The sequence below is a fragment of the Mirounga leonina genome, unplaced genomic scaffold, assembly GCF_011800145.1.
Source record: "Mirounga leonina isolate KUSES-001 unplaced genomic scaffold, KU_Mleo_1.0 Mir_93, whole genome shotgun sequence".
Classification (NCBI taxonomy): domain Eukaryota; kingdom Metazoa; phylum Chordata; class Mammalia; order Carnivora; family Phocidae; genus Mirounga; species Mirounga leonina.
The window spans coordinates 44,490,114-44,517,276 of record NW_023270854.1 but is presented as its reverse complement, the minus strand read 5'-3'; the positions used below and the strand labels follow the sequence as shown (position 1 = coordinate 44,517,276).

Genomic DNA, 27,163 nt, shown 5'->3' with positions numbered 1-27,163 from the left:
ATACAGTGCTAAAAAATGTTAGCCAGCATTTGAGTGGTCAGTGAGTCATAATTACTGATCACAGACCACCATAACAAATATAATGAAAAAATTTGAAGTATTCCAAGCATTACCAAACTGTGACACAGATACAAAGTAAGCAAATGTCGTTGGAAAAATGGTGTCAATATACTTGCTCGACGTAGGGTTGCCACAGACCTTCAATTTGTAAAAAGCACAGGGGCGCCTGGCTGGCTGAGTAGGGAGAGCATGCAACTCTTGATCTCGGGGTGGTGAGCTCAAGACCCATGTTGGGCATAGAGTTTACTTAAAAAAAAAACAAAAACAACAATGAAAATCCCCAGCAATTTATTAAAAATGCAGTATTTGCAAAGCACAATTAAAACAAGGTATTCCTGTAGAGAGCATTTCATCTCCCTATCTTTCTACTTCTGAGATCAAGATATGCTTCCAGCCAGTGTTGTTCAGCTATCATGTGTATAATTATTGGGCCTCCGGGCTTCTAACATGGTATTATCCTTCATTACATCAAAAAAACCTCCACCCCTTGTTTGCTTACTGGTTTTTATCTATTTTCTCTACTTCTCACTTAAAAGTGCCTTGAGGGGCGCCTGGGTGGCTCAGTCAGTTGAGCGTCTGCCTTCAGCCCAGGTCATGATCTCAGGGTCCTCGGATCAAGCCCGCATCGGGCTCTCTGCGCAGCGGGGAGTCTGCTTGTCCTTCTCACTCTCCCTCTGTGCTCGGTCTCTCTCTCTCTCTCTCTCTCTCGCTATGTCTCAAATAAATAAATAAAAACCTTTAAAAAAAAAGTGTCTTGAGCCTCTGTAAGACTTAAATTGTAATATGTAGTGTGATAACCTTTCCGTATTTCTTTGTGGCAAGACTGGCATTTTTCTTTGTGTACCCGTTGTTCGTCATTATGGGTTCAGACTGCTGAACCACAAAATAAATCATCCAGAGTACTGTGATGGAGGATTCACTGGCTAAAGAACATCTGAGATGTGGCTCACTATTGTTCCTCAGGTAGAACTGTACAGAGTGCAGTTCACCAGCTCTCTAGCTGAGAGTGTAAAAAGCACTTAAAGCATGGGAAACTATATGAAAAGTATACTAAAAAGGATTATTTTACATACACATTTGTTTTGAAGGAACTATTTCAAGAGGAAATAGTGTTAAAATCAGTGTTGGAGGGAGCAGTGGGGTTTTTGTTTTTTGAGTTGTGTTGTTGCACTGTTTTGACACCACATTCCCACCTTTTATTAGCCAACCAATAGATGGGCATATGAGGAATAAGAGAAATGGGGAGAGAGGTATAGGTTGCGCCCCTGCACAGGCCCCTCAGAGTAACCATGGTGCTGAGCACAGTGTGTGGAGATGACCCCTGGGCCGTGTTGTCACCCCTGCTGTCAAGGGTCTCAGGGCAGACATGCCACCACCACAAGGGCACAGAACCACCAAAGCCAGGGTCACCTCTCCAACCCCAGCACATACATATATACCCACGTGGATGGACCCACGCAGTCATGTGACGCATGCTAGGATGGTACATGCCCTGGCAGCAAAGTTAGACTGCCCTCCCACACGCTGTTTCAGGATATGCTGTGTGGCAAATAGGGCATGGCCTCTGGAATCGGATAGACCTGGGTTTAAGTTTAGAGTTGGATAGACCTCAGCTCCAGCAGATTGATATGTTTAATTGTATGACCTTGAGCAAGTTGCTCCCATCTTTAATTTTAAATATAATAAAATTGATTGATATAAAAGAAAAGCTATTTTTGCTTTACACTTAGTGAGGGAGTTGTAAACAAAGCAGTGTTAAGTCGTCGTTTCCCTACCTCTTTGGCTATTCTAATGGCTGATAAAATAGGCAAATCCTATCAGAGAATCACACAGTGGGGTGGAGAGGGGGGGTTCAGTAATGAGTTACTTGCTCATGAATAGAATAAGCCTGCATTAAAATATTTTCAGAGTTATATGCAGATAGAGGGTATGTAATGCAATATAACACTTTGCCCTACTTTTTTAGCACAGTGATAGTGGAAATATAATAGAGTTCAGATTTTGTCCATATTTGTTACAAGTATTTTGCTTATATATATTTCATTATATATTTGAAGATATAAAATTAAAGGTTTTTTTTAAAGATATTTTATTTATTTTATTTATTTGACAGAGAGACCCAGCGAGAGAGGGAACACAAGCAGGGGGAGTGGGAGAGGGAGAAGCAGGCTTCCAGAGGAGCAGGGAGCCCGATGCGGGGCTCGATCCCAGGACCCTGGGACCACGACCCGAGCCGAAGGCAGTCGCTTAACGACTGAGCCACCCAGTCTTAACTTTAAAGTTTAAAGAGAAAATATAAATGTATAAAATATAAGTGGATCCTTCATATTGGAAATATTCAGAAATTACTGGTATAATTGAGATTTGCTTTTTAAAATATTTTCTTTTCAGATGTTTAGTGCCAAAGAAATTGAATTACAAGTAACTGAAATAGAAAAGGAAAAGGAAGAAGCAGAGAAGAAAAAATCCAAGAAGACTACCTAATTCTTAGGAAGAACATTAGGAGCCCATAATGTTTTGTTGTACTCCTTAGAATTGCTTAGTGAAGTTTTAAAGGAGTAAGTTGGTTTGCGGCATTACATTTAGTAGTTATGTGCTGTTTTGAGAATGCCACATTTGTGGCTGTCTTCAGTCTGCTACATGGACAAACATATCTTAGTATGAAGATTTTCTTTGAAAAGAAATTTCAGTAATTGTTGAAAGCAATCATAATTCCACATAAGCCTGAGACTATACTTAATAACTTGTCTGATGTGTTACTTTTCTTCATCTGTGTAAATTTAAGAAAATAATTTGTAAAAAAAAATTTTAAATAAAATTTAATAATTTGTTGATGTTTGAGTATTGACTGTCAGATAAAGAGATAGCTATTACAAAATAAACTGAATCTTGAGTTGTACTTCTAAGATGAATGATAAAAACATCCTTGTATTGATGAATTGCCAAAATTTTATCAGAGCCTTCTTCATTTTTAAACATTTATCATATTTATTTTACTTTTGTAATTTTTTAAGTTGCAGCATATTATTTTTTCATGGAACAAATATTAAAGACCTAATCTAAATAGGCAGTTAAAATAAAGTATGGTAAGAGCTTATAAGGGCATCCAAATAGGGTACTATATATAGGAAAACAAGAGAAATGAATACATAAAATTCTTAGTTTCAATTTTTATTTTATCTTAAGAGTGTCCAGTGTGTTAGGTTTGTCACATGTTCCCTTGGCTGTTCCCTTGGTTTACTATGTGCTTAGCATTGAACTAGGCTTATTGGGAGTAATAAAAGAAATATAAAAAGTGATCCCTTCCACAGAAAGGGCCCACAAAAAGAATGTGCTTAATGCCTGTAATGAGGTTATATTTTTGAAGACAAAGGATATGAATAGGCATAAAAACAAAAGCCTATATATCTTACTATTTTAGAGCCTTGGGTTTTTTTTCTCTTTTTTTAATGTTCTTTTTGAAAACAAGAAGGAGAGAGTTTGAGTTTTTGCAGAGAAATGAAAAGCTCAGGGTAGATAGTAAAGAAAAGAATCAGTTTGGACAAATAGCTATCATAAGAAGATCTAAGCCATTGGTGGTTGTAGCGCTCTGAGGCAAGGGGAAAGTAAAAAGCAGAGTCAGAATTTTAAGAGATACAAAGACCTTAACAAGGCCACCTCGCTGGTATTCGTCTTGTACCAAATTCCTGTGTCCTGCTGCTGGTGCATTTCACTTCCTCAGACAGAAAGACTGCAGAGCATTTTCTAGGGCAGATGGACAATCTATAGGCCACTCTGACTTATGCCCTGACTGCCTTTCTAGTTTCATTGGAACCATGGAATTTTGTGGCTCCCTATATGCTCCTCTTTGTTTTGTTTTGGTGTACTATGATTCTTGACTTCGAGTCATACTATACCCTTCCTCTTTAAAACTTAGAATCAAAGATACCTTGTTCCCTGTCACCTCCTGGCCCCTCTTAACTTTCCAGAAGCAAAGGTGTATCCCAAGCAGAAGGCCTGTTAAATAAAATTTTATCACTTTGGAAAAAGAACCCCACAACTTTGATAATCAATCATCAGCTCCCCCTTAAGGAATCTCTTTCAACACACACACATACCCAACATTCAACATAAAGGTCAGGGTGTTCACATTACCCTACTGTCCTGCAGTGAGCCCACTGTGAATCCTTGATGCTCTTGATACAATATTTCACAATAAATACTTGACAAATACTGAGTGTTTTAAGTGGCAGACACTGTTATATGCTAGGGATATAGTGGTAAAGAGTAGACTCCGATTTGTCCTCATTACCATGCAGTGAAAAGGCAGGTAATTAAACCAAAATAATTATAATTACAATTAGGATTAATGCTGTGCAGCTCTGTGTCTATTTTCCCTACTAAACTAGAAGTTCTTTCAGGAAGGGAGGGCTGGGATTTACCGCTCTTTCATCTTTTTTTCCATGGTTAAGACTCAGTACATGCCTGCTAAACTGTGTTAATTTGCAGACTTTGTTGCAAATATCAGACATTGGGAGTGGGGAGAGGAATCATCTAATTTCTCACTTAGTGTAGAAGCCAATTTACTCATTTCTTTGTCCCTGGCTGAACATTACAGTGATGGGAAGACATCACATAGTCAATGAATGTATTGCAGGCAGAGCCCCTGAAAGGATTCTAACCCTGGTGAAATAAAAATGGGAGGACTTCAGGAAGAGAGGAATGTGTTAGTACGGCCCTGGGAAGCCTTTTAGAAGGTATAGTAATTTGAAGTTACATTCCCCAAACCACTCACGCCCAATTGAACATTCCCTTTGTGTCGGGTACCAGAAATGAACAAGATGTGGTCCTTGTATTGAAGAGGTCATAGTGCCAAATAATTGAGCCCATTCTGACAAGTTATATGAATAATGAAAAGTGTATTTCCATTATAATCTGTGAATTTATTTTTTTTAAGATTTTATTTCTTTGTCAGAAAGAGCACAAGCAGTGGGAGCGGCAGGCAGAGGGAGAAGCAGGCTCCCCACTGAGCAGGGAGCCCGACGCAGGACTCCATCCCAGGACCCTGGGATCATGACCTGAGCCAAAGGCAGACGCTTAACCAACTGAGCCACTCAGGCGTCCCTAATCCGTGAATTTAATATGAAGCATGTTGCTGATGATTCCGGAGTAATTTATTTAAATCTTCCCTAGTAAATGTAGCACATACCAACAGATCTTTTAAAAAGGAAATGAGATCTATTTTGTGTGTTAAAAGCAAAAGAAGGTGGTGATCTCTCTCATTGTCTCCCAATTTCTACCTCCGATCTGAGGACAGGACAGTCTATACCTCTGGATGAATTTGGCTATAAATAGATAAAATGTTAATGACTTCTCTGTACCACTGCTCAGCTCTGTGGATTCCATGCTTCCTAACTGGGGGTGATAGGGACACATCATCCAAATAGTATGGTTGTAATTCCACCCCTTGTTTTTATTTAACAAGTGCTCACATAATAGTATATACGAGACACTTTTCAGTTCTTTACAAACACTAACTCATTTAATTCTCTTAACAACTCTCATGAGACACATATAATCAACGTCCTTAGTGCTGATGCTTACAGTGCTTTGCCATCACAGCTGTCCATCAAAATGGACACATTTTCCCACATCCCTCCCCCACAAAGCTGTTTCATGACAGGACTTGTATGTATCTCATTGGTTTTATTCTTCCTGTAACAGGCATGAGGGTCTTGATTGTTTTGGCTCAATTGCTTTATATTACTTTGGAAATCTAAGTATTATTTTGACCAGGTTTCACTGATCTGCACAATGCAATTTTTTGTTTAATGTGAGGTTTTAACCAAAACATACTCCGACATGTTTGCTATTTAAAATGTCATTTTTAGGGCGCCTGGGTGGCTCAGTCATTAAGCGTCTGCCTTCGGCTCAGGTCATGATCCCAGGGTTCTGGGATCGAGTCCCACATTGGGCTCCCTGCTCGGCAGGAAGCCTGCTTCTCGCTCTCCCACTCCCGCTGCTTGTGTTCCTGCTCTCGCTATCTCTGTCTCTGTCAAATAAATAAATAAAATCTTTAAAAAAATAAAAAATAAATAAATAAATAAATAAAATGTCATTTTTACTTCTTTTATTGAGAGAAAGTTCCCTGACATGCAAGCACTTTGTGTTTTTTCTGCCTCATATCCTCAAGATGAGATAATCACAAACATTTGATTTTAGGAATCAGCTAAGCAACTTCACTTTACATCATTGGGTTATGGTTAACTAGGCAGTCTGAAAAATCTCCCACTACAGGCATAGAAATGCTGGATGAAATCTAACAAACATCCTTTTAAATGCATAGCTGAGCTCACAAGGGAAATCCCTAGAGGCCAAAATCAGAAAGGGATCTGAAAATCAGAGAAGGCATTTTGATAGATGCTTGTGCTGCCCTGTGTGTACTGGCATAAGGAATAAAAGCAAACTAAGAATCAGGCAACAGAGCGCCTAGAAACACACCCACCCTTACTGGGGTACTTGGTTTATGGCAGTATTGCATATCAGTGTGCAAGGGATACGTTCTTCAGTAAATGGTGACAGGACAACTGGTTATCCATTTGAAAAGAAAATTGGACCTCTACTTCATTCTATTAAAATCAATTCCAGACTGGGGCGCCTGGATGGCTCAGTCGGTTAAGTGGCTGCCTTTGGCTCAGGTCATGGTCCCAGGGTCCTAGGATCGAGCCCATATCCAGCTCTCTGCTCAGCGGGAAGCCTGCTTCTCCCCCTCCCACTCCCTCCTGCTTGTGTTCCCTCTCTCGATGTGTCTCTCTCTATCAAATAAATAAAATCTTTAAAAATAAATAATAAATAAAATAAAATCAATTCCAGACTAATTAAAGACCTAAACATAAAAGATAAAATTTTTAGAAGACAATACAGGAAAATATCTCTAAGACCTTGGTGGTATAAACATAGATTTTCTAGGGGCGCCGGGGTGGCTCAGTCATTGAGCGTCTGCCTTCGACTCGGGTCACGATCCCAGGGTTCTGGGATCGAGCCCCGCATCGGGCTCCCTGCTCGGCGGGAGGCCTGCTTCTCCCTCTCTCACTCCCCCTGCTTGTGTTCTCTCTCTCGCTGTGTCTCTGTCAAATAAATAAATAAAATATCTAAAAAAAACAAAAAGCAAAAACAAAAACATAGATTTTTTAAACAAAATACAAAAAGTGCTACCACTTAAGGAAAAGATAGGCCAAAAATGAGAGAAGACATTTGTAATACATACAACTGATAAAAGCTATGTGTTTGGAATTTATAAAGAACTTTTGATTCAAAGGAATGAAAATACATCAGAAAAATGGGTGGAGCCTGCTTAAGATTCTCTCCCTCTTCCTCTGCCCCTCCCACACCCCCTCTCATGCACACACACACCCTCTCTCTCTATAAAAAAAAATTTTAAGAGTTTATTTGGAGAGACAGAGAGAGAGAGAGAGAAAGAGAGCAGGGGGAGGGGCAGAGGGAGAGAGAGAATCTGAAGCAGAGTCCACACTGAGCATGGAGCCAGACATGAGGCTTGATCCCACCACCCTGAGATCATGACCTGAGCCCAAATCAAGAGTCAGCCACTTAACTGACTGAGCCCCCCCAGGCATCCCTAAGTTTTTTAAAAAAATAACTATGGTGGGCGCCTGGGTGGCTCAGTTGGTTAAGCAACTGCCTTTGGCTCAGGTCATGATCCTGGAGTCCTGGGATCGAGTCCCGCATCAGGCTCCCCGCTCAGCAGGGAGTCTGCTTCTCCCTCTGACCCTCCCCTCTCTCATGCTCTATCTCATTCTCTCTCTCAAATAAATAAATAAAATCTTAAAAAATAATAACTATGGTGAGACACTATTTTACAGCCATCAGACTGGCAAAAATTAAAAATGTATAAAAAAATAACTGTATAAAATGCTGGTGAGCACCTGGAGCCACAAGAACTCTTACCTACTGCTATCAGGACTGTAGACTAGGCCAGATACTCTGGGCAGCAAGTTAGTAAGATCTAGTAATGTCAAAAAGGCATGTGCCCTTTAGCCAGCAATGCCACTCCAAGGCATACAGCCTACAGAAATTCTAGCATATGTGCATAAAAATAATCATATGTTGTTTGTGATAGCAACATATATATACATATATATATGAAGTAACCTAATGTTCATCAACAAATGAATGAATAAATTATGCTGTATTCATACGGTAGCATACCATACAGCAGGGGAAAAGTCACTATAGCTACATGCATCAATATGGGTAGACCTAAAAACATCACACTGAGCAAAAATGAAAGCCAATTGTGAGAAAAGATACACAACATAATGTTTATAGAAAGCCTCTGGGGCGCCTGGGTGGCTCAGTCATTAAGCGTCTGCCTTTGGCTCAGGTCATGATCCCAGGGTCCTGGGATCGAGTCCCGCATCGGGCTCCCTGCTCCACGGGGGGCCTGCTTCTCCCTCTCCCACTCCCCCTGCTTGTGTTCCCTCTCTCGCTGTGTCTCTCTCTGTCAAATAAATAAACAAATAAAATCTTAAAAAAAAAAAGAGAGAGAAAGCCTCAAGACCTACAAAGCGAAATATAGTGTTTAAAAGATATAACATTTGAGGTAAAACTGAAGAAAAGCAAGGGAATGGTTGTTGCAAAACTCAGGACAGTGAAGGAGTATGGTACTTCTGGTGGGAGCCCAACTTCTGTTAGGAGAACAAGGTAAACGAACTGGTACCAGCAATTACTTTATCATAACTCCACATAAATTGTCAGTAGTTATTGAGGGGTTAGAAAAATGCCCCATCTGATTAAAAGTTACAAGGTTTTTCACTGCGTTTTTAATAGAGGGTTATAAAGGTGCATTGTGTTTTATGTATCATAGAGACAACAGTGACTAGAATTTTCTTAAAATCTTGATTTCAAAAGGCATATATCGGAAACAACATGAAGAAATAAATGCATGTAATAATTTCCTTGAAAGGATCTTTTAAATTATTACTCTGAAGAAATAATACATTCACACAGTACATAATTTTTTTAATTGTATCATCAAATATTCCATCTCATTTTTGTCCCCCAGTGACTAAGGTCTTCTTGGAGGCAACCATATTATCAGTATGTTTCCACTGATGTTTTCAGTATACTTCTATTGATGTATTATACATATACAAACAAATCTATCTCTTAATGCAAATGGTACCATACTATATATTGTTCTACATCTTGCTTTTTTCACTTTATATTTGAGGATCTTCTCATGTGAGGATCATTCTTTCCAATGTATAGATGTCACAATAGATTATTAACCAACCAGTCTTCTATTGATGAACATGTTCATAGTGTTGAACTGTTCATAGTGTTGCTATTGCAGATGCTACAATGAATAAACTTCTGTTTGTCATTTCACATATGTGGAAGTATATTTACAGGATAAATCACTAGAATTGGAACTGCAGGGTCAAACATATTCTACACAATTTTACAATTTTATCTTTCTTCTAATAGTGAGTGAGAATCTCCTTTTCTACACCTTCCCATTGTAGTTGTGCTGGCTTTGCATGGCGTCAACTCAGCTAACCCGAAACTGTTTCCCAGAATTCTCTTTCCTTTCTGGTTCCCAGCTTGAGTTGGCCACAAGAGAAATTTATACAAAATTTGAAAGGCAGAAGGGAAGCCACTCAATGTAGAGCACCAAGCATTGTAGCCTCTCACAAAAAATGCTGGTTTACTGGCCCACTTTGTTAGTGTGGGAAGGCATCCAGGACCATAGCTACTCGAGTTCCTCCAGATCCTGCTGGTTCTTTCCTTCAGACTTTTTGGGAACTAACTGGGCAAGGCATGCATGCAGCTTCATGGCAAAGGTCACCAGCTTTTCCTGCAGGTCACAAGCATCACAAGGGTGCAGGTGGTAAAAGATAAATGAGGGTACTATTTGCCTTCATGGGTTACAGTTTATTCTCACCCTCCCTTCTTCACATCTAACTTTCCTTCCTGACTACCAGGCTGAGCGGATCAGAGAGCTTTCAGGCCCAACACAGAGGCAACAGCCTTGCATAGACTTCTCTATCAACTCCCACAATTGCATGGGGTCTAATTTATATAGAAAATTGCCAATTCTGTATCATAGTCGTTTTGCTTCTTTAATTGAACCTAAACTGATACAATAGTGCTTCAAACATTTTTTGCCAATAAGTAGATGAAATTGCAATACTTTCTGCATTTTTACTTTAAAAAAAATCCCAATATTCTATTTGCATTTTTCTTATTTTGAATGATGTCAAACATCTTTTTTTTTAAGATTTTATTTATTTGTTTGTTTGTTTGTTTGACAGAGAGATAGCGAGAGAGGTAACACAAGCAGGGTATGTGGGAGAGGGAGAAGCAGGCTTCCTGCTGAGCAGGGAGCCCGATGCAGGGATCGATCCCAGGACTCTGGGATCATGACCCGAGCCAAAGGCAGATGCCTAACGACTAAGCCACCCAGGTGCCCCAATGTTGAACATTTTCATGTTCATTTAAAGGCCTTTGAATTTTCCTTCCATTGATTGTTCATATCCGCTGCCTAATTTTTCCAATGGATTTTGGGGTTTTTTTTCCTCATTCTTTTAGTAACAGCTTTCTATATATTTGGGAAATTACCCTTTTGCTTATGTGTTAGGGCAATGCTGGCTGCTATAATGGATGAATCCACACAGTAGAAGTTTATTTCTTAATGATAAATCTCATTGCTTGGGGTGCCTGGCTGGCTCAGCCTGTAGAGCTTGGGACCCTTGATCTCAAGGTTGTAAGTCTGAGCCCCATGTTGGGTGTAGAGATTACTTAAAAATAAAAATAAAATCTTAAAAAAAAAAAATCCCATTGCTGATAGCAATCCTCCAAGCAAAAATCTAGGAATCAAGAGTCTTCCCATTTTCCGGCTTTGCCACCTTCAACATGCCATTTTCTTTTTAAGATTTGTTTGTTTGTTTATGTAATCTCTAAATCCAACATGGGGCTCAAATTCATGACCCTGAGATCAAGAGTCACATGTTCTTCCAACTAAGCTAGCCAAGTGCCCCAAAATGCCATTTTCAAACATTCCCAAGATTTCTGTGTGTCCATCTGCATTAAACTACCAAATAGGGAAAGAGTTTGGGGGATCAATTGTGATTAAAAACAAAACAAACAAACAACAACAAAAAAAGCCAACACTCAGTACACTAGAAATAGAAGGGAACTTCCTCAACATGATGAAGGGCATTTTTGAAGAACCCAAAGCTAACATCATACTCAGTGGTAAAAGTCTGAAAGCTTTCCCCTAAGATCAGGAAAAAGACAAGGATGCCACTTTCACAACTTATACTTAACACAGTATTGCTTATTGGAGTCTTAGCCAAAGCAATTAGGCAAGAAGGAAAAAAAAAAGGTATAAAAGGCATCCAAATTGGAAAGAAAGAAGTAAAATTATCCCTGCTTGCACATATTTGTTTATTCTAACAGTTTTGGTTTTTTCTTATGGAATCTTTAGAGTACCAAAAAAAGTTGTAGGATAAAAAAATCAACAAACAAATTTCGTTGAGTTTTATATACTAAAAGTAAACAATCCAGAAAGAAAATTAAGAAATTCCATGTACAATAGCATCAAAAAGAATAAAATTCTTAGGAATAAATTTAACCAACAAGGCAAAAGGTTTACACACTGAGAACTACCAAATATTGCTGAAAAAAATTAAAGAAGACACAAATGGAAAGTCACCTGTGTTCATAGATTGGAAGACTTAATATTGCTAAGATGTCAATACTACCCAAAGCTAGCTACAGATTCAATGCAATCTCTATTAAAATCCCAATGATGTTTTTTGCAGAAATAAAAAAATTCAAGCTTATCTGGAAATTAAAGAAAAAGCGCTAATTGTGGTTTCTTATTTCTTGTTAAGGAAGACAGTTAACTCACATAAACTGAACAAGTGTTTCTCATACTTTAACATTTATATGTATGTTATATGTATATACATGTGTTGTTATATACCCACATGTGTGTTACATGTGTGTTGTATATGTTTGTGTGTTGCACATATGTTATGCACACACACAGGCTCTGATTCAATAGGTCTGGGGTGGAGCCCAAGAGTCTTTTCTGTCACACTCCCAGGCGATGCCTAGGATGCACTGGCATCACCTAGGAACTCATTAGGTCCCATTAGCTTAATATTTAGGAAAAATCTACATGTAGCCTATGCGATCTCCCTCCTCACCCCACACACACCTCTCTGCTTCATCTCTTGCCATTTGGGCCATTGCTGTCCTCCCTCATTCAGCTGTAGCCATACTGGCCTCTCTGCTGTTCCTCACATACCCTGAGCAGGCTCCTGACTCAGGGCCTTGGCACTAACTGGGTCCTCTGCCTGGATCACTTTACCCCCACCCTATATGGGCATGACCTGCTTCTGTACGTCCTTCCACTTGTACAAATGTCACCTTTTTCAGAGAGGCATTTTCTCACCACCACATATAAAATAGAACACCCATCCCCCAAAACCCAACACATTAAATATGTTTTGTATATGTTTACTGACTGCCCCTCCCCATTACAATTGTAAGTTCCACATCTGTTTTATTATTGGTAAATGGCCAGGGCCTATAACAGTGCTGACCATATCATATGTACTTAATAAATACTTAATAAATAGTATAGAGCCATTCATTTAAATTAAAACTTTAAAATCCCAAGTCAAATGGGGTTCCTGGATGGCTCAGTCAGTTGAGCAACCAACTCTTGGTTTTGGCTTGGGTTGTGATCCCAGGGCCATGGAACTGAGCCCTGCATCAGGCTCTGAGCTTAGCAGCAGAGTCTGTTTGGGTTTCTCTCTCCCTCTACTATTGCCTCTCTCCCCCCACGAACACACATGTGCATGCTCTCTCTAAAGTAAATTAATAAGTCTTTTAAAAAATCCCAAGTCAACTACTAGTTGTTTCCATGCTTCTTACTTAAAAAATAAATGAAACTACTGGCTAAGATGATATATTTTTAAAATTATCTTATTCTAGCATAATGTTATATTTATTGATAATGGATAAAACAACAGGAAAGAGATTTTGAAAAGCTCTCCAAATGATGTATTTGTTTGTAAATTACAATTCTGTCTTTGAAATGCATATAACATGTGAGTATCATTCATTTCAGGCTGGCCTGGCTGCACTGAAATTCAGGGATGATTCAAGAGCACTTTATTCAAACATGATACTTGGATTTTGCCAATTGTGTCATGATTTGTCTATGCCCATTTTAGTTGAGATATTTTGGTTAAAAGAAACAAAGATTCACTCCAGAAGGATACAAGGAAATTAGGGCTTTCATGGGGGAGTACCAAACTCAGAACAATAGCATCACTTTGCCTCCTAGGAATGGCAGCCTTAGAAATGTCCACATCAAGAACTTTTGGGTCTTAACTCTAATGTTGAAGCAGTAAGTGGATCAGTTCCTTTCTGCACAACTGTTATGTTCTTCTCCCTCTTTTGTCTCTCAGCCTCATTTTATTTCTTTAACTCATTGCTTATGTTAACTCATGGTTCCTTTTCCCTCATAACTTCTAGCTTATACATGCGCATTATGGCCTCTCTAGCATTCGCTTCAATTATGATCTCTTGTAGCTTTAACTTCCATAGTTAACTTCCCTTCCTTTTCCAAGGTTCCCAATTTCAATACTGCAAAGAGTAACTGTTCAGACCAGTGACCACCATAAGCATCAAGACTGGCTTGGGTAGCACACACAGGCTTCTGCTCACTGAAAAGACTTTTGTCCTTCTCCTTTTCATTGATTGAGCTGACACTGGAAGTTTCTTATGACTTACCACAGGTAGTCCTCTCGAAGAAGCCCTTCCTAAGGTTTGATTAGAGACCTACCTCTCTGTTTCCATAGCTTTTTATTGCAACCTGTCTCATACTGTTCAGTAATCGTTTCATACTTGTATCTTCTACTAGAGTGTGAGCATCTCTGGCTTAAGAACTGTAACTTTACAGTTTGGGGCCTCAATTTAATGATCACTAAATAAAGTCTCTAAAAAGATTTTAACCTGATTGAAGTAGAAAATGCTTGCTTTTTTCACAGTGTGGACATTTCTGCTGATGGTTCAAAAGTAGTGGTGGGTAAACCTGCTGAAGCATTTACAAATCAGGGCAGTGAAACCAAACTATACCTAGTCATTGTATTCTTTACTGCCATACACTTACATTTTGCTTTTGTTTTTTTCAAGGGAGTTTCCCTTAAGAATGTTCTTGATGAGGGGCGCCTGGGTGGCTCAGTGGGTTAAGCGTCTGCCTTCAGCTCAGGTCATGAGCCCAGGGTCCTGGGATTGAGCCCCGTGTCGGGCTCCCTGATCAGCAGGGAGTCTGCTTCTCCCTCTGTCTCTCCCTCTGGCTTGTGCTCTCTCTCAAATAAATAAATATTTTTTAAAAAAGAATGTTCTTGATGAAGCAGTAAAAATTGCATGTTTTTTAAATATTCTGTGTAATAAAGTAAGAATTACACATAAAGTACTTCTGCTATTTACCAAAGTAAGATAATTGACTTGAGAAAAAGCACTCGTTCAACTGTTTGAATTGCCAGCTGAACTAATCACTTTTTTTCATGGACTGTCATTTCTTTCAAGGAAGAAACTATGTTTTACAAACAAACTGTGTTTTGTCTGAAACATACTGGCAAACTATTTTTTTTTTCAGACTTGGGTATTTAGCAACCATTCTCTCAAAAATGAAAATAGTAAACCTGTCACTTCAAGACAAACAATTGACAGCATTTATTGCCAATGACAAAGTTCAACTTTCAAGCAAAAATTAGAATTTTGGAAGACCTGTATACACTACTAAGAGATTGACAGCTTCCCAATACATAAAGCTGATGAGCTGGTGGTGTTATTGAGAAACAAGACTTTTTGATATTGTATAATGAAATATGTCAACATTTGGAAGATCTGAGTAACTCAAAGAACCAATATTCTCCAAAGACATGCACAATATAGCAACATGGTACACAGGTAAAAGATCCATTCGAAGAGGTCCAATGCAATCAATGGAATTGACTATAAGAAAGTATGAGAAGTTAACTGATATGATTTTGACTTCCACATTGCAACTGAACTTTAAAAACTGCTATTTGTTAAGTTTGATGCAGCATCAAAGAAGAATGTCCCCAACAATCTGAAAAGACTATTAAAATACTCTTCCCTTTTCCAACTCCCTATCTGTATGAGGCCAGATTTTCTTCATAGACATGAGCCAAAATAACATATTGGAGCAAACTGAATGCAAAGTAGATATAAAATCCAGCTGTTTTCTATTAAGCCAGACATTAAAGATATTTGTAAAAATATAAAACAATGTTATACATTCACGGTTTTAAAAAAAAATAGTTGTTTTTTTATTTAAAATATTTATACTAATACATGTGCTAGTCCCTTATCTCTCAGCCACAAATCCACCTTTCTTTGCCCTCTTTTGTGATAATAGAACTGACTTTGAAAACATTTCTCCTTTGCCAGCTGGTGACATGCTACACTTCGTCAATAGAGGGCACTGAAGTGATACTGCTGAGCCGTATGGCAGGTAGACGCTTGGCTTACAGATTCTGGTACTCCATTATTACTATTACTCAGTGCAGATGAACTCCAGTCACACCCTCAGGCCAGGCTTACCCCACAGTCAGTGGCTTCATAGACCAGCAATGAATGGCCCATTTCCTGTTGCAAGTTTCTGCTTCACTGTTAGGCTGTGTGCTCCATGCTCTCTTTAAGGAGGCCTGAATCTCAGCCAAAGGGAAGTCCCTCTTCTGGTTCTTTCAATGTTAACTCTCCCTCTAGCTGGAGGGAGTAAAGGCTGTTTTTGCACCTGCTACTCTTGGATGTCTTAGAGTCCTCTTCTACACACTGTAGCAGTTACTTATCTTCTACTAGCTAATGATTCTTTCTATTAAATTTGCCCTCTTCAAATAACTGGTGTGATCTCTGTCCCTTGACTAGACCCTGGCTAACATAACATATAATAAGTCTTTTTTAAATGGACTCATATATCAGTAATTTAATTTTCTCACTTTTAATTTCTAACATGGTAAACATTGATAGATATAATCCAGATAAGCAAAAGATTTGGGGGGTCCTCAAAAAGTTTTGATAGTGTCAAAGTTTCCAAGATCAGTTTGAAAACTGATGCTTTATTGCAAGTCTTCTCATAGCTTTTGATATACTAATGCAAATTGCAAATCTGAATTTAAATCCAGATCTAAAATGTATAAAGCTATAGGAGACAGTATGGTCGACAATTTTTAAGTCTTAAAAACTTGAAAAATAGGGATGGCTGAGTGGTTTAGTCGGTTAAATATCTGCCTTGGGCTCCCGTAGTGATCCCAGGGTCCTGGGATCGAGTCCCACATCGGGTTCCTTGCTCAGTGAGAAGCCTGCTTCTCCCTCTGCCTGACGCTCCCCCTGCTTGTGCACTCTCTCTCTCTGACAAATAAATAAATAAAATCTTGGGACACCTGGGTGGCTCAGTCGGCTAAGTGTTTGCCTTCAGCTCAGGTCATGATCCCAGGGTCCTGGGATGGAGTCCCTGCGTTGCATTGGGCTCCTTGCTCAGCAGGGAGCCTGCTTCTCCCTCTCCCTCTGCCCCTCCCCCCCTGCTTGTGCATGCACTCTCTCTCTCTGACAAATAAATAAATAAAATCTTAAAAAAAAACTTGAAAAATAAACAAAATCAGGGAGGGAGACAAACCATAAGACACTTTTTTTTTCAAAGATTTTCTTTATTTATTTGAGAGAGAGAGAGAGAACACAAATAGGGTGTGTGGGGGCGGAGGGAGAGGGACAAGCAGACTCTCTGCTGAGCAGAGAGCCTAACTCAGGGCTTGATCCCAGGGTCCTGAGATAATGGCCTGAGCCGAAGGCAGACGCTTAACAGACTGAGCTACCTAAGCACCCCAAGAGACTCTTAATCACAGGAAACAAACTGAGGGTTGCTGGAGGGGAGGAGGTGGGGGGATGGAGTCACTGGGTGATGGACATTAAGGAGGGCGTATGATGTAATGAGCACTGGGTGTTATATAAGACTGATGAGGGACGCCTGGGTGGCTCAGATGGTTAAGCATCTGCCTTCAGCTCAGGTCATAATCCCAGGGTCCTGGGATCGAGTCCCGCATCAGGCTCCCTGCTCAGCAGGGAGTCTGCTTCTCCCTCTCCCTCTGCTGCTCCCCCTGCTTGTGCTCTTTCACTCTCTCTGTCAAATAAATAAATAATAATAAAATCTTAAAAAAAAAAAAGAAGACTGATGAATCACTGACCTCTACCTCTGAAACTAAAAATAAATTATATGTTAATTAATTGATGTTAAATAAAAATAAACAAAACAAAACTTGAAATCCCTTTTTTTTCTCATACAGAAGGTCCTTTAAAAATACAAAGAAAGAGGAGGAGATCACACCTTATCAGCTAACAATGTAATTAAAATGAAATGCAGAGGCTCCTGGGTGGTTCAGTTAGTTGAGTGTCCAACTCTTGGTTTCAGCTCAAGTCATGATCTCAGGGTCATGAGATTGAGCCTCACATCTGACTCCACTCTGTTGGGCTCTAAGCTCAGGGAGGAGTCTGCTAGAGATTCTCTCTCTTTCCCTCTGCCCCTACCCCCAACTCGTGTGATCACTCTCTCTCTCTCAAATAAAAAATCTTAAAAAATAAAATGAAATGATGGGGCGCCTGGGTGGTTCGGTCGTTAAGCGTCTGCCTTCAGCTCAGGTCATGATCCCAGGGTCCTGGGATTGAGCCCCGCATCGGGCTCCCTGCTCAGCGGAGAGCCTGCTTCTCCCTCTCCCACTCCCCCTGCTTGTGTTCCCTCTCTCACTGTCTCTCTCTCTGTCAAATAAATAAATAAAATCTTTAAAAACAAAAAAAGAAGAAGAAGACTAGGAAGCATATCATTGTAATTATTCAGTATTTTTCTGGAGATTATCTCTAATCAGGACAATAGTACCACGAAAATACATGATCTACAAATTCATTCAGTCAACAAACATTTATGAAATACCTCTTATGGGCCGGCCACTGTTCCAGGCTACAGGGCCATAGCAGTGAATAACAGTAAAAGATCCCTGCCTTCATAAAGCATCACTCCAAAAGAAACAGACTGAAGTCTCACTACTTCTCAGCATTTCATCTAGTGAAACACCTTTTCTTGACTTAACTCTTTTGGGTTGTTTTCTCTAACTCTCCAGTCTTTCCTCTTCTCTCCTTCCCTTTATTGGCTTCGTTCTCTATGCTCCCACTGACTGCTGAGGTTTGAAGTAGGTTCTTCTCTCTTTACTGTACCTCCTCTCCCTTGGTGATAACATCCAGTCCCATTACTTCAAGTACAACCTATACTGTGCCAGGAAGAGCAGGCAGAAAGGTAATTTAACAGCTAGCTTGTGTGTCACTTTCAAGTTCCATTTGATCTTTCTTGATCTTGAACTCTCAATTTTTTCCATCAGGGCTGCTCCATCTCCAGTCTTCCCCATCACTGTGAATGAGATCACCATCCAACCAGTTTCTCAAGCTAGAAATGTGAAGAGTCCTTCTTAACACTTCTTAGTCTGGGGCGCCTGGGTGGCTCAGTTGGTTAAGTGTCTGACTCTTGATCTCAGCTCAGGTCTTGATCTTAGGGTCAAGAGTTCAAGCCCCACATGGAGCCTACTTAAAAAAAAATGCAACATAATATTTCTCAGTTCCTTGGCTACTTTGTTCAATTTACCACAAAAAATCCATAGATTTTTACCTTCAAATCTGTGCACTGCTAACACCCTATTTCTATATCCACTATCATTACCCCATTTCAAGCCACCCTTGTCTCTCACGTGGCCTACTGCAAGAGCCATCTAATTAGTTTATTTCTTCTTGTGGCCTCCCTAAGTCCATTCTCTGCATAATAACTAGAAAGATTTTTTAAGAACATAAGTTACTCAGAAATTCATGGGGATTTATGAAAAGGATATAGGAGATAATTTAAAGGAGATCCTACTGTCCAAATCTGGGATAATCTAAGAATCAAAATAATCATGGTAATAACTGGTCATAGCCCACTGACCAAAAAAGAATGCATAAATTCATACTGATACCTACATAAGTGAAATGGGAAGCTACTTCTGATAATGTAGTAAAAGAAATGAAAATGAGTTTTAAAACATCACCACTGTGCATCCATTATAGTAATAATTGATTCAGCCAAGGTCAAAGTTTGATGAAGAACAAGATATTTACATAGTCTCAAAGTATGTTCCACAAACTTATTAATCACAAAGACAAAAACAGTAACTTTACAGTGAGAAACCCCAATTATACCAACATAAACAAGCAGTCAAATTTAAGGTAAATAATAAAACTTACAAACTTACATGTGTCTCCTACTGTGATATAAAGAATAGCCTCACTCATGCACTATTTCTACCAAAATGTTAACCTGAATATGATCAGGAGGAAACAAGAGACAAGCCCAAGCTGAGGACATTCTAAAAAACAAATGGCCCATTCTTTTCAAAATTGGCAGTATCATGAAAAACAAAGAAAGGGAGAGGAACTGTTCTAGATTAAAGGAGACTAAAGAGATAAAACTATATGCAATGAATGATTCTGGATTGGATCCTGGACTAGAAAAAAAATGTTATCAAGGACATTACTGAGACAGTTGGCAAAAGTGAAAAAGACCTGTTGACTTAAGATCTGTTAACTAAATAATTGTATCAATGTTAAATTTTCTAATGTTGTTCATTGTACTTTGGTAATGTACGCGCATGTCCTTGTTTTTAGGAAATACACAATGAAGTATTTGAAAGAAGGGGGCAGGGCTGCAACTTACTTTTAGGTAGTTCAGAGAAAAAAGCATATATAGAATCGATTCTCATGATTTATGGTAGTTATGTTCTATTAAGTTACAAAACACTAAATTAGCTAATATTCAACCATGACTCCTAGGGGAAGTACTGGGTTAGGTTCCTGTAAACCTTTGGTCATAACATTTTCTTCTACCCATCAATACATAACCTTGTTTTATGTGTGTTTTTGTTTAAAGACACCTTATTTAAAATATGTTGTTTATTCGGTAACATTGAACTTACAACACTAGCACATAACTCATGCTGGAACCACACTTGTCTAACATATATATTTTCCTCTGTAAGGCATATCATGCCCTTCCGTGCTTAGGAACACAAGGCAGCACTTCAGCACTATGCCTGGGGGCTATTTTAAGCAGTGGCATCACCAACAGAACACACAAAAATAAGAAAAACATGGCACTAAGTAGACAGCAAAAAGGACAACTGGTTACAGTAGGAGAGCTGAAACAAGAAGGCAGAGCACCACCTTGTTTGACCTCATCTGGGAACATGCGTATTTGGCAACTCAGATTTTTCGCTGCTCTGCATGTGCCTGTAAAAGGCCTCGAAAGTACTGTTAAGTACTGATTTGTAGAGCACCACTTATGTAAGTTTTATGAAGTAGGTAAATTTGCAAACACGGAATCTGTGAGTAATGAGGATGAGTGTGTGTGTATATAAATGCGTACACACACAGAGAAAGAGCAATTGATAAAAGAAATCAAAATGTTAAAATTTATAAATCTGGATGAAGGGGATATGGGAATTATAAATGCCATTTCTTGTAACTCTTCTCTAAGTTTGAAATTATTTCTAAATAAAAAGTTTAAAATGTGAATAAATTCATTTTACTCCTCAGCTTAAAATATTTCCATTTCTTTCATTTGCACATCATATGACCACTCTGACTCTCCAATCTCATTCAGGAAACTCTTCCTCTGGCTCGCTCTCTGTCAGTCTCGCGGGCATTCTTTTAATTCCTGGAACACTTCCCTAACTCCGTAGCTAAATTAGACCCTGTCCATTATCTTCTTTCAAAGTACCTTCTTCTTTTCTTTTGTAGCTTTCATCATATTCAAAATTATACATGCAATTATGTGTTCTTGTTTAATAAATATTATGCATAAAATGATAATTATAAAGACACTTTAGAAGTATGAAATTATGCACATGACCTGATTTAAATGTTTAGTTTAGGCATGGAAAATTATTTAGGTATAGTTGATTCTAAATTATAGGGAAAACCATATGTATACTTCACATAATAGCAAGCATAATGGACAAGGATTAGAAAGTAATATACAAAAATGAGAATTCAGCTGAAATGATGGAATTATAAATAGTTAAAAATAGAAATTATTTTCTTTTTTAGGTTCCTTTCAGTAAGAAAGAAAAATAGTCCTAAACCAAAGAATGATGATAATAATTATAATGTTAATGCTTAAAGGAACATTTTGAACAAAAATCTCTCTGATTGCAGACCAGAGAATAGAACAAAGGAGGAGCAGTCTGGAGTTATACAGAGAGCCCAGTTAGCATAATTTAAGTGAACATACATGGGCTTGAACTAAGAGTGACAGTGGAATGAGAGGAGTCGATGAATTCCAGAGGTATTATATTAATAGATATGATGCCAGGATTGCCAGGATCTTATGACTCACTGAAACAGGTGAAAGAGAGGGAAAAGTCAAGGTCAATTCCTAATTTTACATCCTAGGCAACTGGAAGGACATTGATTGTCTCACTGAGATAGGGATTATAGGAGAAAAAGCAGGCTTGAAGGTAGGATTATAAACTTAGTTTGAGCCTGTGAAACATCCAGGTGGAGATAGTAGATGGCTGTCTATATTAAGACTGGAGGCCAGGGGTGCCTGGGTGGCTCAGTTGGTTAAGCGACTGCCTTTGGCTCAGGTCATGATCCTGGAGTCCTGGGATCGAGTCCCACATCGGGCTCCCTGCTCAGCAGGAAGTCTGCTTCTCCCTCTGACCCTCCCCCCTCTCATGCTCTCTCTATCTCATTCTCTCTCTCAAATAAATAAATAAAATCTTAAAAAAAAAAAAAAAAAAGACTGGAGGCCAGAAGAGAAATCTGAGCCAAAGATAGATAGATCCAAAAGTCATAAACATACAGATGGAAATTAAGTCATGGAAGTGAATGTTATCACCCAAAGAAAGTACAGACTGAGAACAGAAAGCTGAAATACGAACTTCCTATTACTGTATGGAGAATTGTATTACATATAATACAATGTGTACCAGGGATCCAAAGACGAGACAAAATCCTGTCCCTAGGTGCCAGTCTAGAGGTTGGGAGTAGGATAGGAGTCAGAAAAGTACTCTCTTTGTCAAGTATCTACTTACGTATTAGGTTCTCTCTTCTGGTTCTGAGGTGAACATGACCTCAACTATGAAGAAAATTCACAATTTAATGAGATAGGATAGGCAAGAAAAACAACTGAAATGACCATAATATAATAAATATCATGGGAGAAGAAGGAGAGGCGATAAATTCATCCAGTGTAGATTATAGCCTTTTGAAGGCCAAATAAGAATTGGTAAGGTATAACATGAGTTTCAAATGGGGAAAGTCTTCGAAGGGAGGTAAAGCAATGTATGAATAGGCATGACGCTGACAGAGACTTTGGGACATTTACAGAATTTCTGTAGTTATCTATGGTGCCAGTGGAAGGTGCCCACAGGAACATAGCAGAGATCGCTTGGGCAGTCCAGCAGGTGCCAGGTCATAATGAACCTTGTATGCCATGCTAGCTGTTTGAGATTTTAGCCTGTGAGTGAAAAAGTTGTAAGTGGGAGCTACCTAAGTAGATTTGCATTTTAGGAAGATTGTTCTAGAAACTATAAGGGACATGGATTGGGTTGGAGGAAGGGAGAAAGATTAGAAGAGAATTTCCACAAGTTCCCACCATCACAAATATCTACCTACAAGTGTCTGTGGCCAAGAACTCTGTGTTGGCTTCTGTTGCCATAGATGAATGGTCTATTGCTCTTATAAAAGCTAAAGTTCTCCACTTGTGCACTAGATTCCATCCCTTTTTACCTTCAAGGACATGGCTTCAGCAAGTCTCCCCTCTTTACTCTATCAGTAATTTCCCTCCCTACTGGATCATTGCCATCAACATATAAGTATGATGTTATCATAAAGAAAACCTCTACCTTGACCTCATGCCCTCCAGCTACTGCCCCATTTTCCTGCCCCACTTTGCGACAAAACTTCACATAGTCTTCAAATCCTTTCTTTCCATTCTTTCTTGAAAATACTCCAATCAGGCTTTTATCTCCACATTCCACAGAGACTCGTCTCTTATCAAGGCTACCAATGACCTCACATTGTGTTGCTGTATTTACTGGGCAATCACCAGTCCTCATTTTACTTGACCTATCAGTGGCATTTGACACAGTTGATCCCTCTCTTCATCTGAAACTTGGCCATTTCTTGGCTTTCAGGACTCCTTACTCTCCTAATTTTCCTCTTATCAGTGGAAATTGAAATTCATTCTCCATCTCTTGTTGCTGGGTCCTCTTCATCAACCCAACCTTTAGCATTAGAGTACCCAGGACTCTGGCCTCTTCTCTTCTTCTTTATACTTTCTTCCTCCTTGGTCATATGAGTCCAGGGATGTTAAAAATACCATCTATATGCCAGTGAATATATTTTTATTCAGCTTGGACCTCTTCCTTGAACTCTGGGTTTGTATACCCAGTTGCCTACCCCAAACCTTCTTTGGATATATAATACGCATTTCAAATTAAAATATCCCAGGGGCGCCTGGGTGGCTCAGTCGGTTAACCGTCCAACTCTTGATTCAGCTCAGGTCATCATCTCAGGGTTGTAAGATTGAACCCTACATAATACTCTCTGCCCCTCCCCCTCCCTCCCCCCTTCTCTCCTTCTCCCTCTCCTTCTCTCCCTCTCAAAATAAAATAAAATAAAATAAAATAAAATAAAATAAAGATATCCCAGATTGGGCACCTGATTTCCCAATTACCACTGTAGTCATCCCTATTTCAATCAACAGCCCCTTATGCTTCCAGTTTGCCTTGGCCAGAAACCTTTAAATCATCCTTACCTCCTCTCTCATACTTCACACTCACTCCATCAGGAAAACCTGTTGGGTCTACCATCAAAATATTCCCAGAATTTGGCCACTTTTTACCACTTACCCCAATACCACCTTAGTCTAAGCCACCATCATCTCTCACCTGGGTTTTCTAGTAGCTTCCTTAAGTAGTCTCTCTACAATTATCTTTATATTATTATCCTGGTATATTATCCTATAATTATCCTATCCAGTTAGCCCTCTTGGACTATTCATAGAGCAGTCAGAGTGAAGTTTTGAAAATATAAGTCAGATAATGTTACTTTGCTGCTCAATATCTCCCCATGCCTTTCCATCTCAGGGTAAAAAGCAAAATCCTTCTCAGGCCTACACAAGGCCCAGTGTGATTTTGCTGCCTTCCCTTTCTTTCTTCTTCCATCACCAACAGTACTTTCTATGCTCTTGTTTGACTTCCTTTTGCAGGACATGCATCACCATCTAATCTACCATATAATTTACCTTTTAATTTTTTATTTACATTTTTATAATTTACTTTTTTTTTCATTTTGTCTGTTTCCACTGGAATGTATGCTTCACAGGGACAGGGATTTCTGTCTTTTCTTTTTTTCACTTATATATTCTCTACTGCCAAGCACACAGGAAGCGTACAATGAACACTGGGGGAGAACACTGGTTATATGAATGAATGACTGAAGGGAGTGGGGAGGAAGATCGTCTAAGAAGATATAATTCAAGAAAATGAGTGCTAAAATCAACAATACAAGTAAAAAGTTCTGTGATTGCAGAATCTTCTAGAAAATAAAAGATTATTTCTGAGATTATGGCTTCTTGACTAAGTCATTGCTTTTTCTACACTTAATATGAAATGAAAGGAAAGCAGTATTCACACTTTTAGAAAACACCCATCTTGCTAGGTTCGGGCAGTGTTTGTCGTAAGCTTCTGCCTGGTATAGCTTAAGGAGGTTAATATAGTTTCCCAGCTTCATAACGTTCAATGGTTTCCTGAGTGCTATGGGGAGGAGACCAGGGAATACTTAGCTGTACTTAAAAGATTTCAGTTGTTGTTAAGATTATATATTTTAAGAAAAACCTTGTGTTAATTTTTGATTATGTAAATATATTAGAAAAGACACAAATATAAACAGGAAATGATCACTTAGAATGTCTCCAAACAGATGTCCTCTGCTAACAGTTTGGGGTATAATCTAGATTTTCTTCTGAGCATATATCTACCTGCTTTTTGGTTAAATTTTTTCCTTTTAGTTTACAAAAAAATGGAATCATTCTTTCTATACTATTATATAACCTCCTTTTTACATTTAACAATATACCATAATCATTTTTCCATGAACGTACCTCTGCAAGTATAAATCTGAGTGGCTGATTCATATTCCATAGTGTGATGCATCTCTTACGATAGGATCTTTCCGACGTATCCACTTTTTGTAGGAGCATTAAAAGTGTCTCAGACTTCATTAAACCTTTAGTGAAGGCCTAAAAAAATGGAAGTCATTAATGAAGTCAAACTTCTTAATACTTTAAGCTGCATTCCTTTAAGAGGACAGGAATGACAGAATGGTGTTGTAGGAACGTGTTCTACAGCAGAAAAGTATTTAAATCTTTTGATGTAAAAGCACAGATACTGGACCAGGTTCAAGGTATAGAGCTTGAGGCCATTGGTTTCTGACTCAATTTGAAGCTGAGGCCATAACCATCTTAGCCAAATAGTTAGGTTTTCTCAGACAGAGTTTTCAGCTGATTTCATTTCACAGATAAAGAAGGCTTCCTGTTTAAATTCTACAGAGTAGTAAACTTCTATTCATTTTCTGAGGAGACTGTAGACATATGGAAAATCAAAAGGACAGTAAGAGTAATTTGCATTGTCCACCCGGTAATTGTACCCTTAGCCTTTGGTTTTGCCCAAATTAAAGTGTGTTCATGTATGTGTGTAAAATACTAAAATTTGGAAATATAAATTCTGTGTTTGTTCACAGTTTTATTCCATTACCTGAGTTGATGAGCAGAGTATTTGGACAATTAATGACTTAATGAATTAATGTCCCTCATTTAGAAGGTCCTATCTGGTCTGAATGTTTGTGTCTTCCAAAAATTCATATGTTGAAATCCCAACTCCCAAATGTGATGGTATTAGTAGGTGGGGCCTTTGGGAGGTACTTAAATCATGAGGGTGGGACCCTCATGAACGGGATCTGTACCTTATGAAAGAGGATCCAGAGAGATTCTTTATTCCTTCTGTCATTTGAGGACATGTGGAGAAGTCTGTGATCTGGAAGAAAGCCCTCACCTGACCATTCCAACACCCCAATCTCAGATTTCCAGTTTCCAAACTGTGAGCAATAAGTTTCTGCTGTTTATAAGCCACCCATCACCTAATCCCCACTAGGAGAAGGAGATTAAGAGGTATAAACATCAAGTTACAAAATAAATAAATCATAAGTCATGGGGATGTAATATACAGCATAGGGAATAGTCATTAATATTATAATAACTTTATAGTGACAGTAGCTAGTCCTCTCAAGGTGATCATTTCATAATGTGTAAAAATATTGAATTGCTGTTATATACCTGAAACTAATATAATATTGTATGTAAATTACAATTCAATTTTTAAAAAACCACTCAGTCTGTGGTATTTTGTTACAGCAGCCTGAACAAAGACAGAAGGTAAATTAATAAGTATTTTTCAACATCCTTAATTTTACAAATATTTCAACAGATACACATAATAAAAATCAAGGTATAATCTTCCCCTGCATTTTTGTCTTTTCTCACATAGAGAGATAAAATGCATTTTGCTTCCCTACATATCCTGTTTTAGTATAAGTTTCTGTAGAAAGGAAATGTAGCAAACAGAATTATTACTAATCTCCAAATTCAGGACAGTAGTTACTTGTGCTGGGTAAAAAGTATATTCTTTGCAACTAGAAAATTAAAGTTCCCAGCAATGAGACAAATAATAGAGCAAACATAAACAATTAGAACAAAATGTCCAAGGTCACTTTAAAGAGAAAGCTGTACTTCCTCAGCCAACCCTCTTTGTAACTTGATTGAGGTTATTTACATGTCTAAACAAAGTATGTGAGTTGGGGGTGGGGTCTAATGAAAGTTTAGAAAGGGAGAGTCCTCAGAGCAAACTCTGAGCCTTCCATCTAC

General features: G+C 38.7%; 1 protein-coding gene and 1 long non-coding RNA gene across 4 annotated transcripts in view; one reads left to right on the top strand and one right to left on the bottom strand.

Annotated features, from left to right (window-relative positions):
- PSMA8 (proteasome 20S subunit alpha 8) overlaps window positions 1-2,544 on the top strand; it is a 44,215-nt gene extending 41,671 nt beyond the window's left edge. For all 3 annotated transcript variants that reach the window (XM_034995897.1, XM_034995896.1, XM_034995895.1), the window contains exon 7: window positions 2,452-2,544. In XM_034995897.1, coding sequence (XP_034851788.1) covers window positions 2,452-2,544 — 93 coding nt within the window. The remainder of the gene's footprint in view (window positions 1-2,451) is intronic.
- LOC118004528 overlaps window positions 1-27,163 on the bottom strand; it is a 39,960-nt gene that overhangs the window by 11,480 nt on the left and 1,317 nt on the right. Inside the window, exon 2 of the long non-coding RNA XR_004677610.1 lies at window positions 25,346-25,483. This is a non-coding gene — a long non-coding RNA (uncharacterized LOC118004528). The remainder of the gene's footprint in view (window positions 1-25,345; window positions 25,484-27,163) is intronic.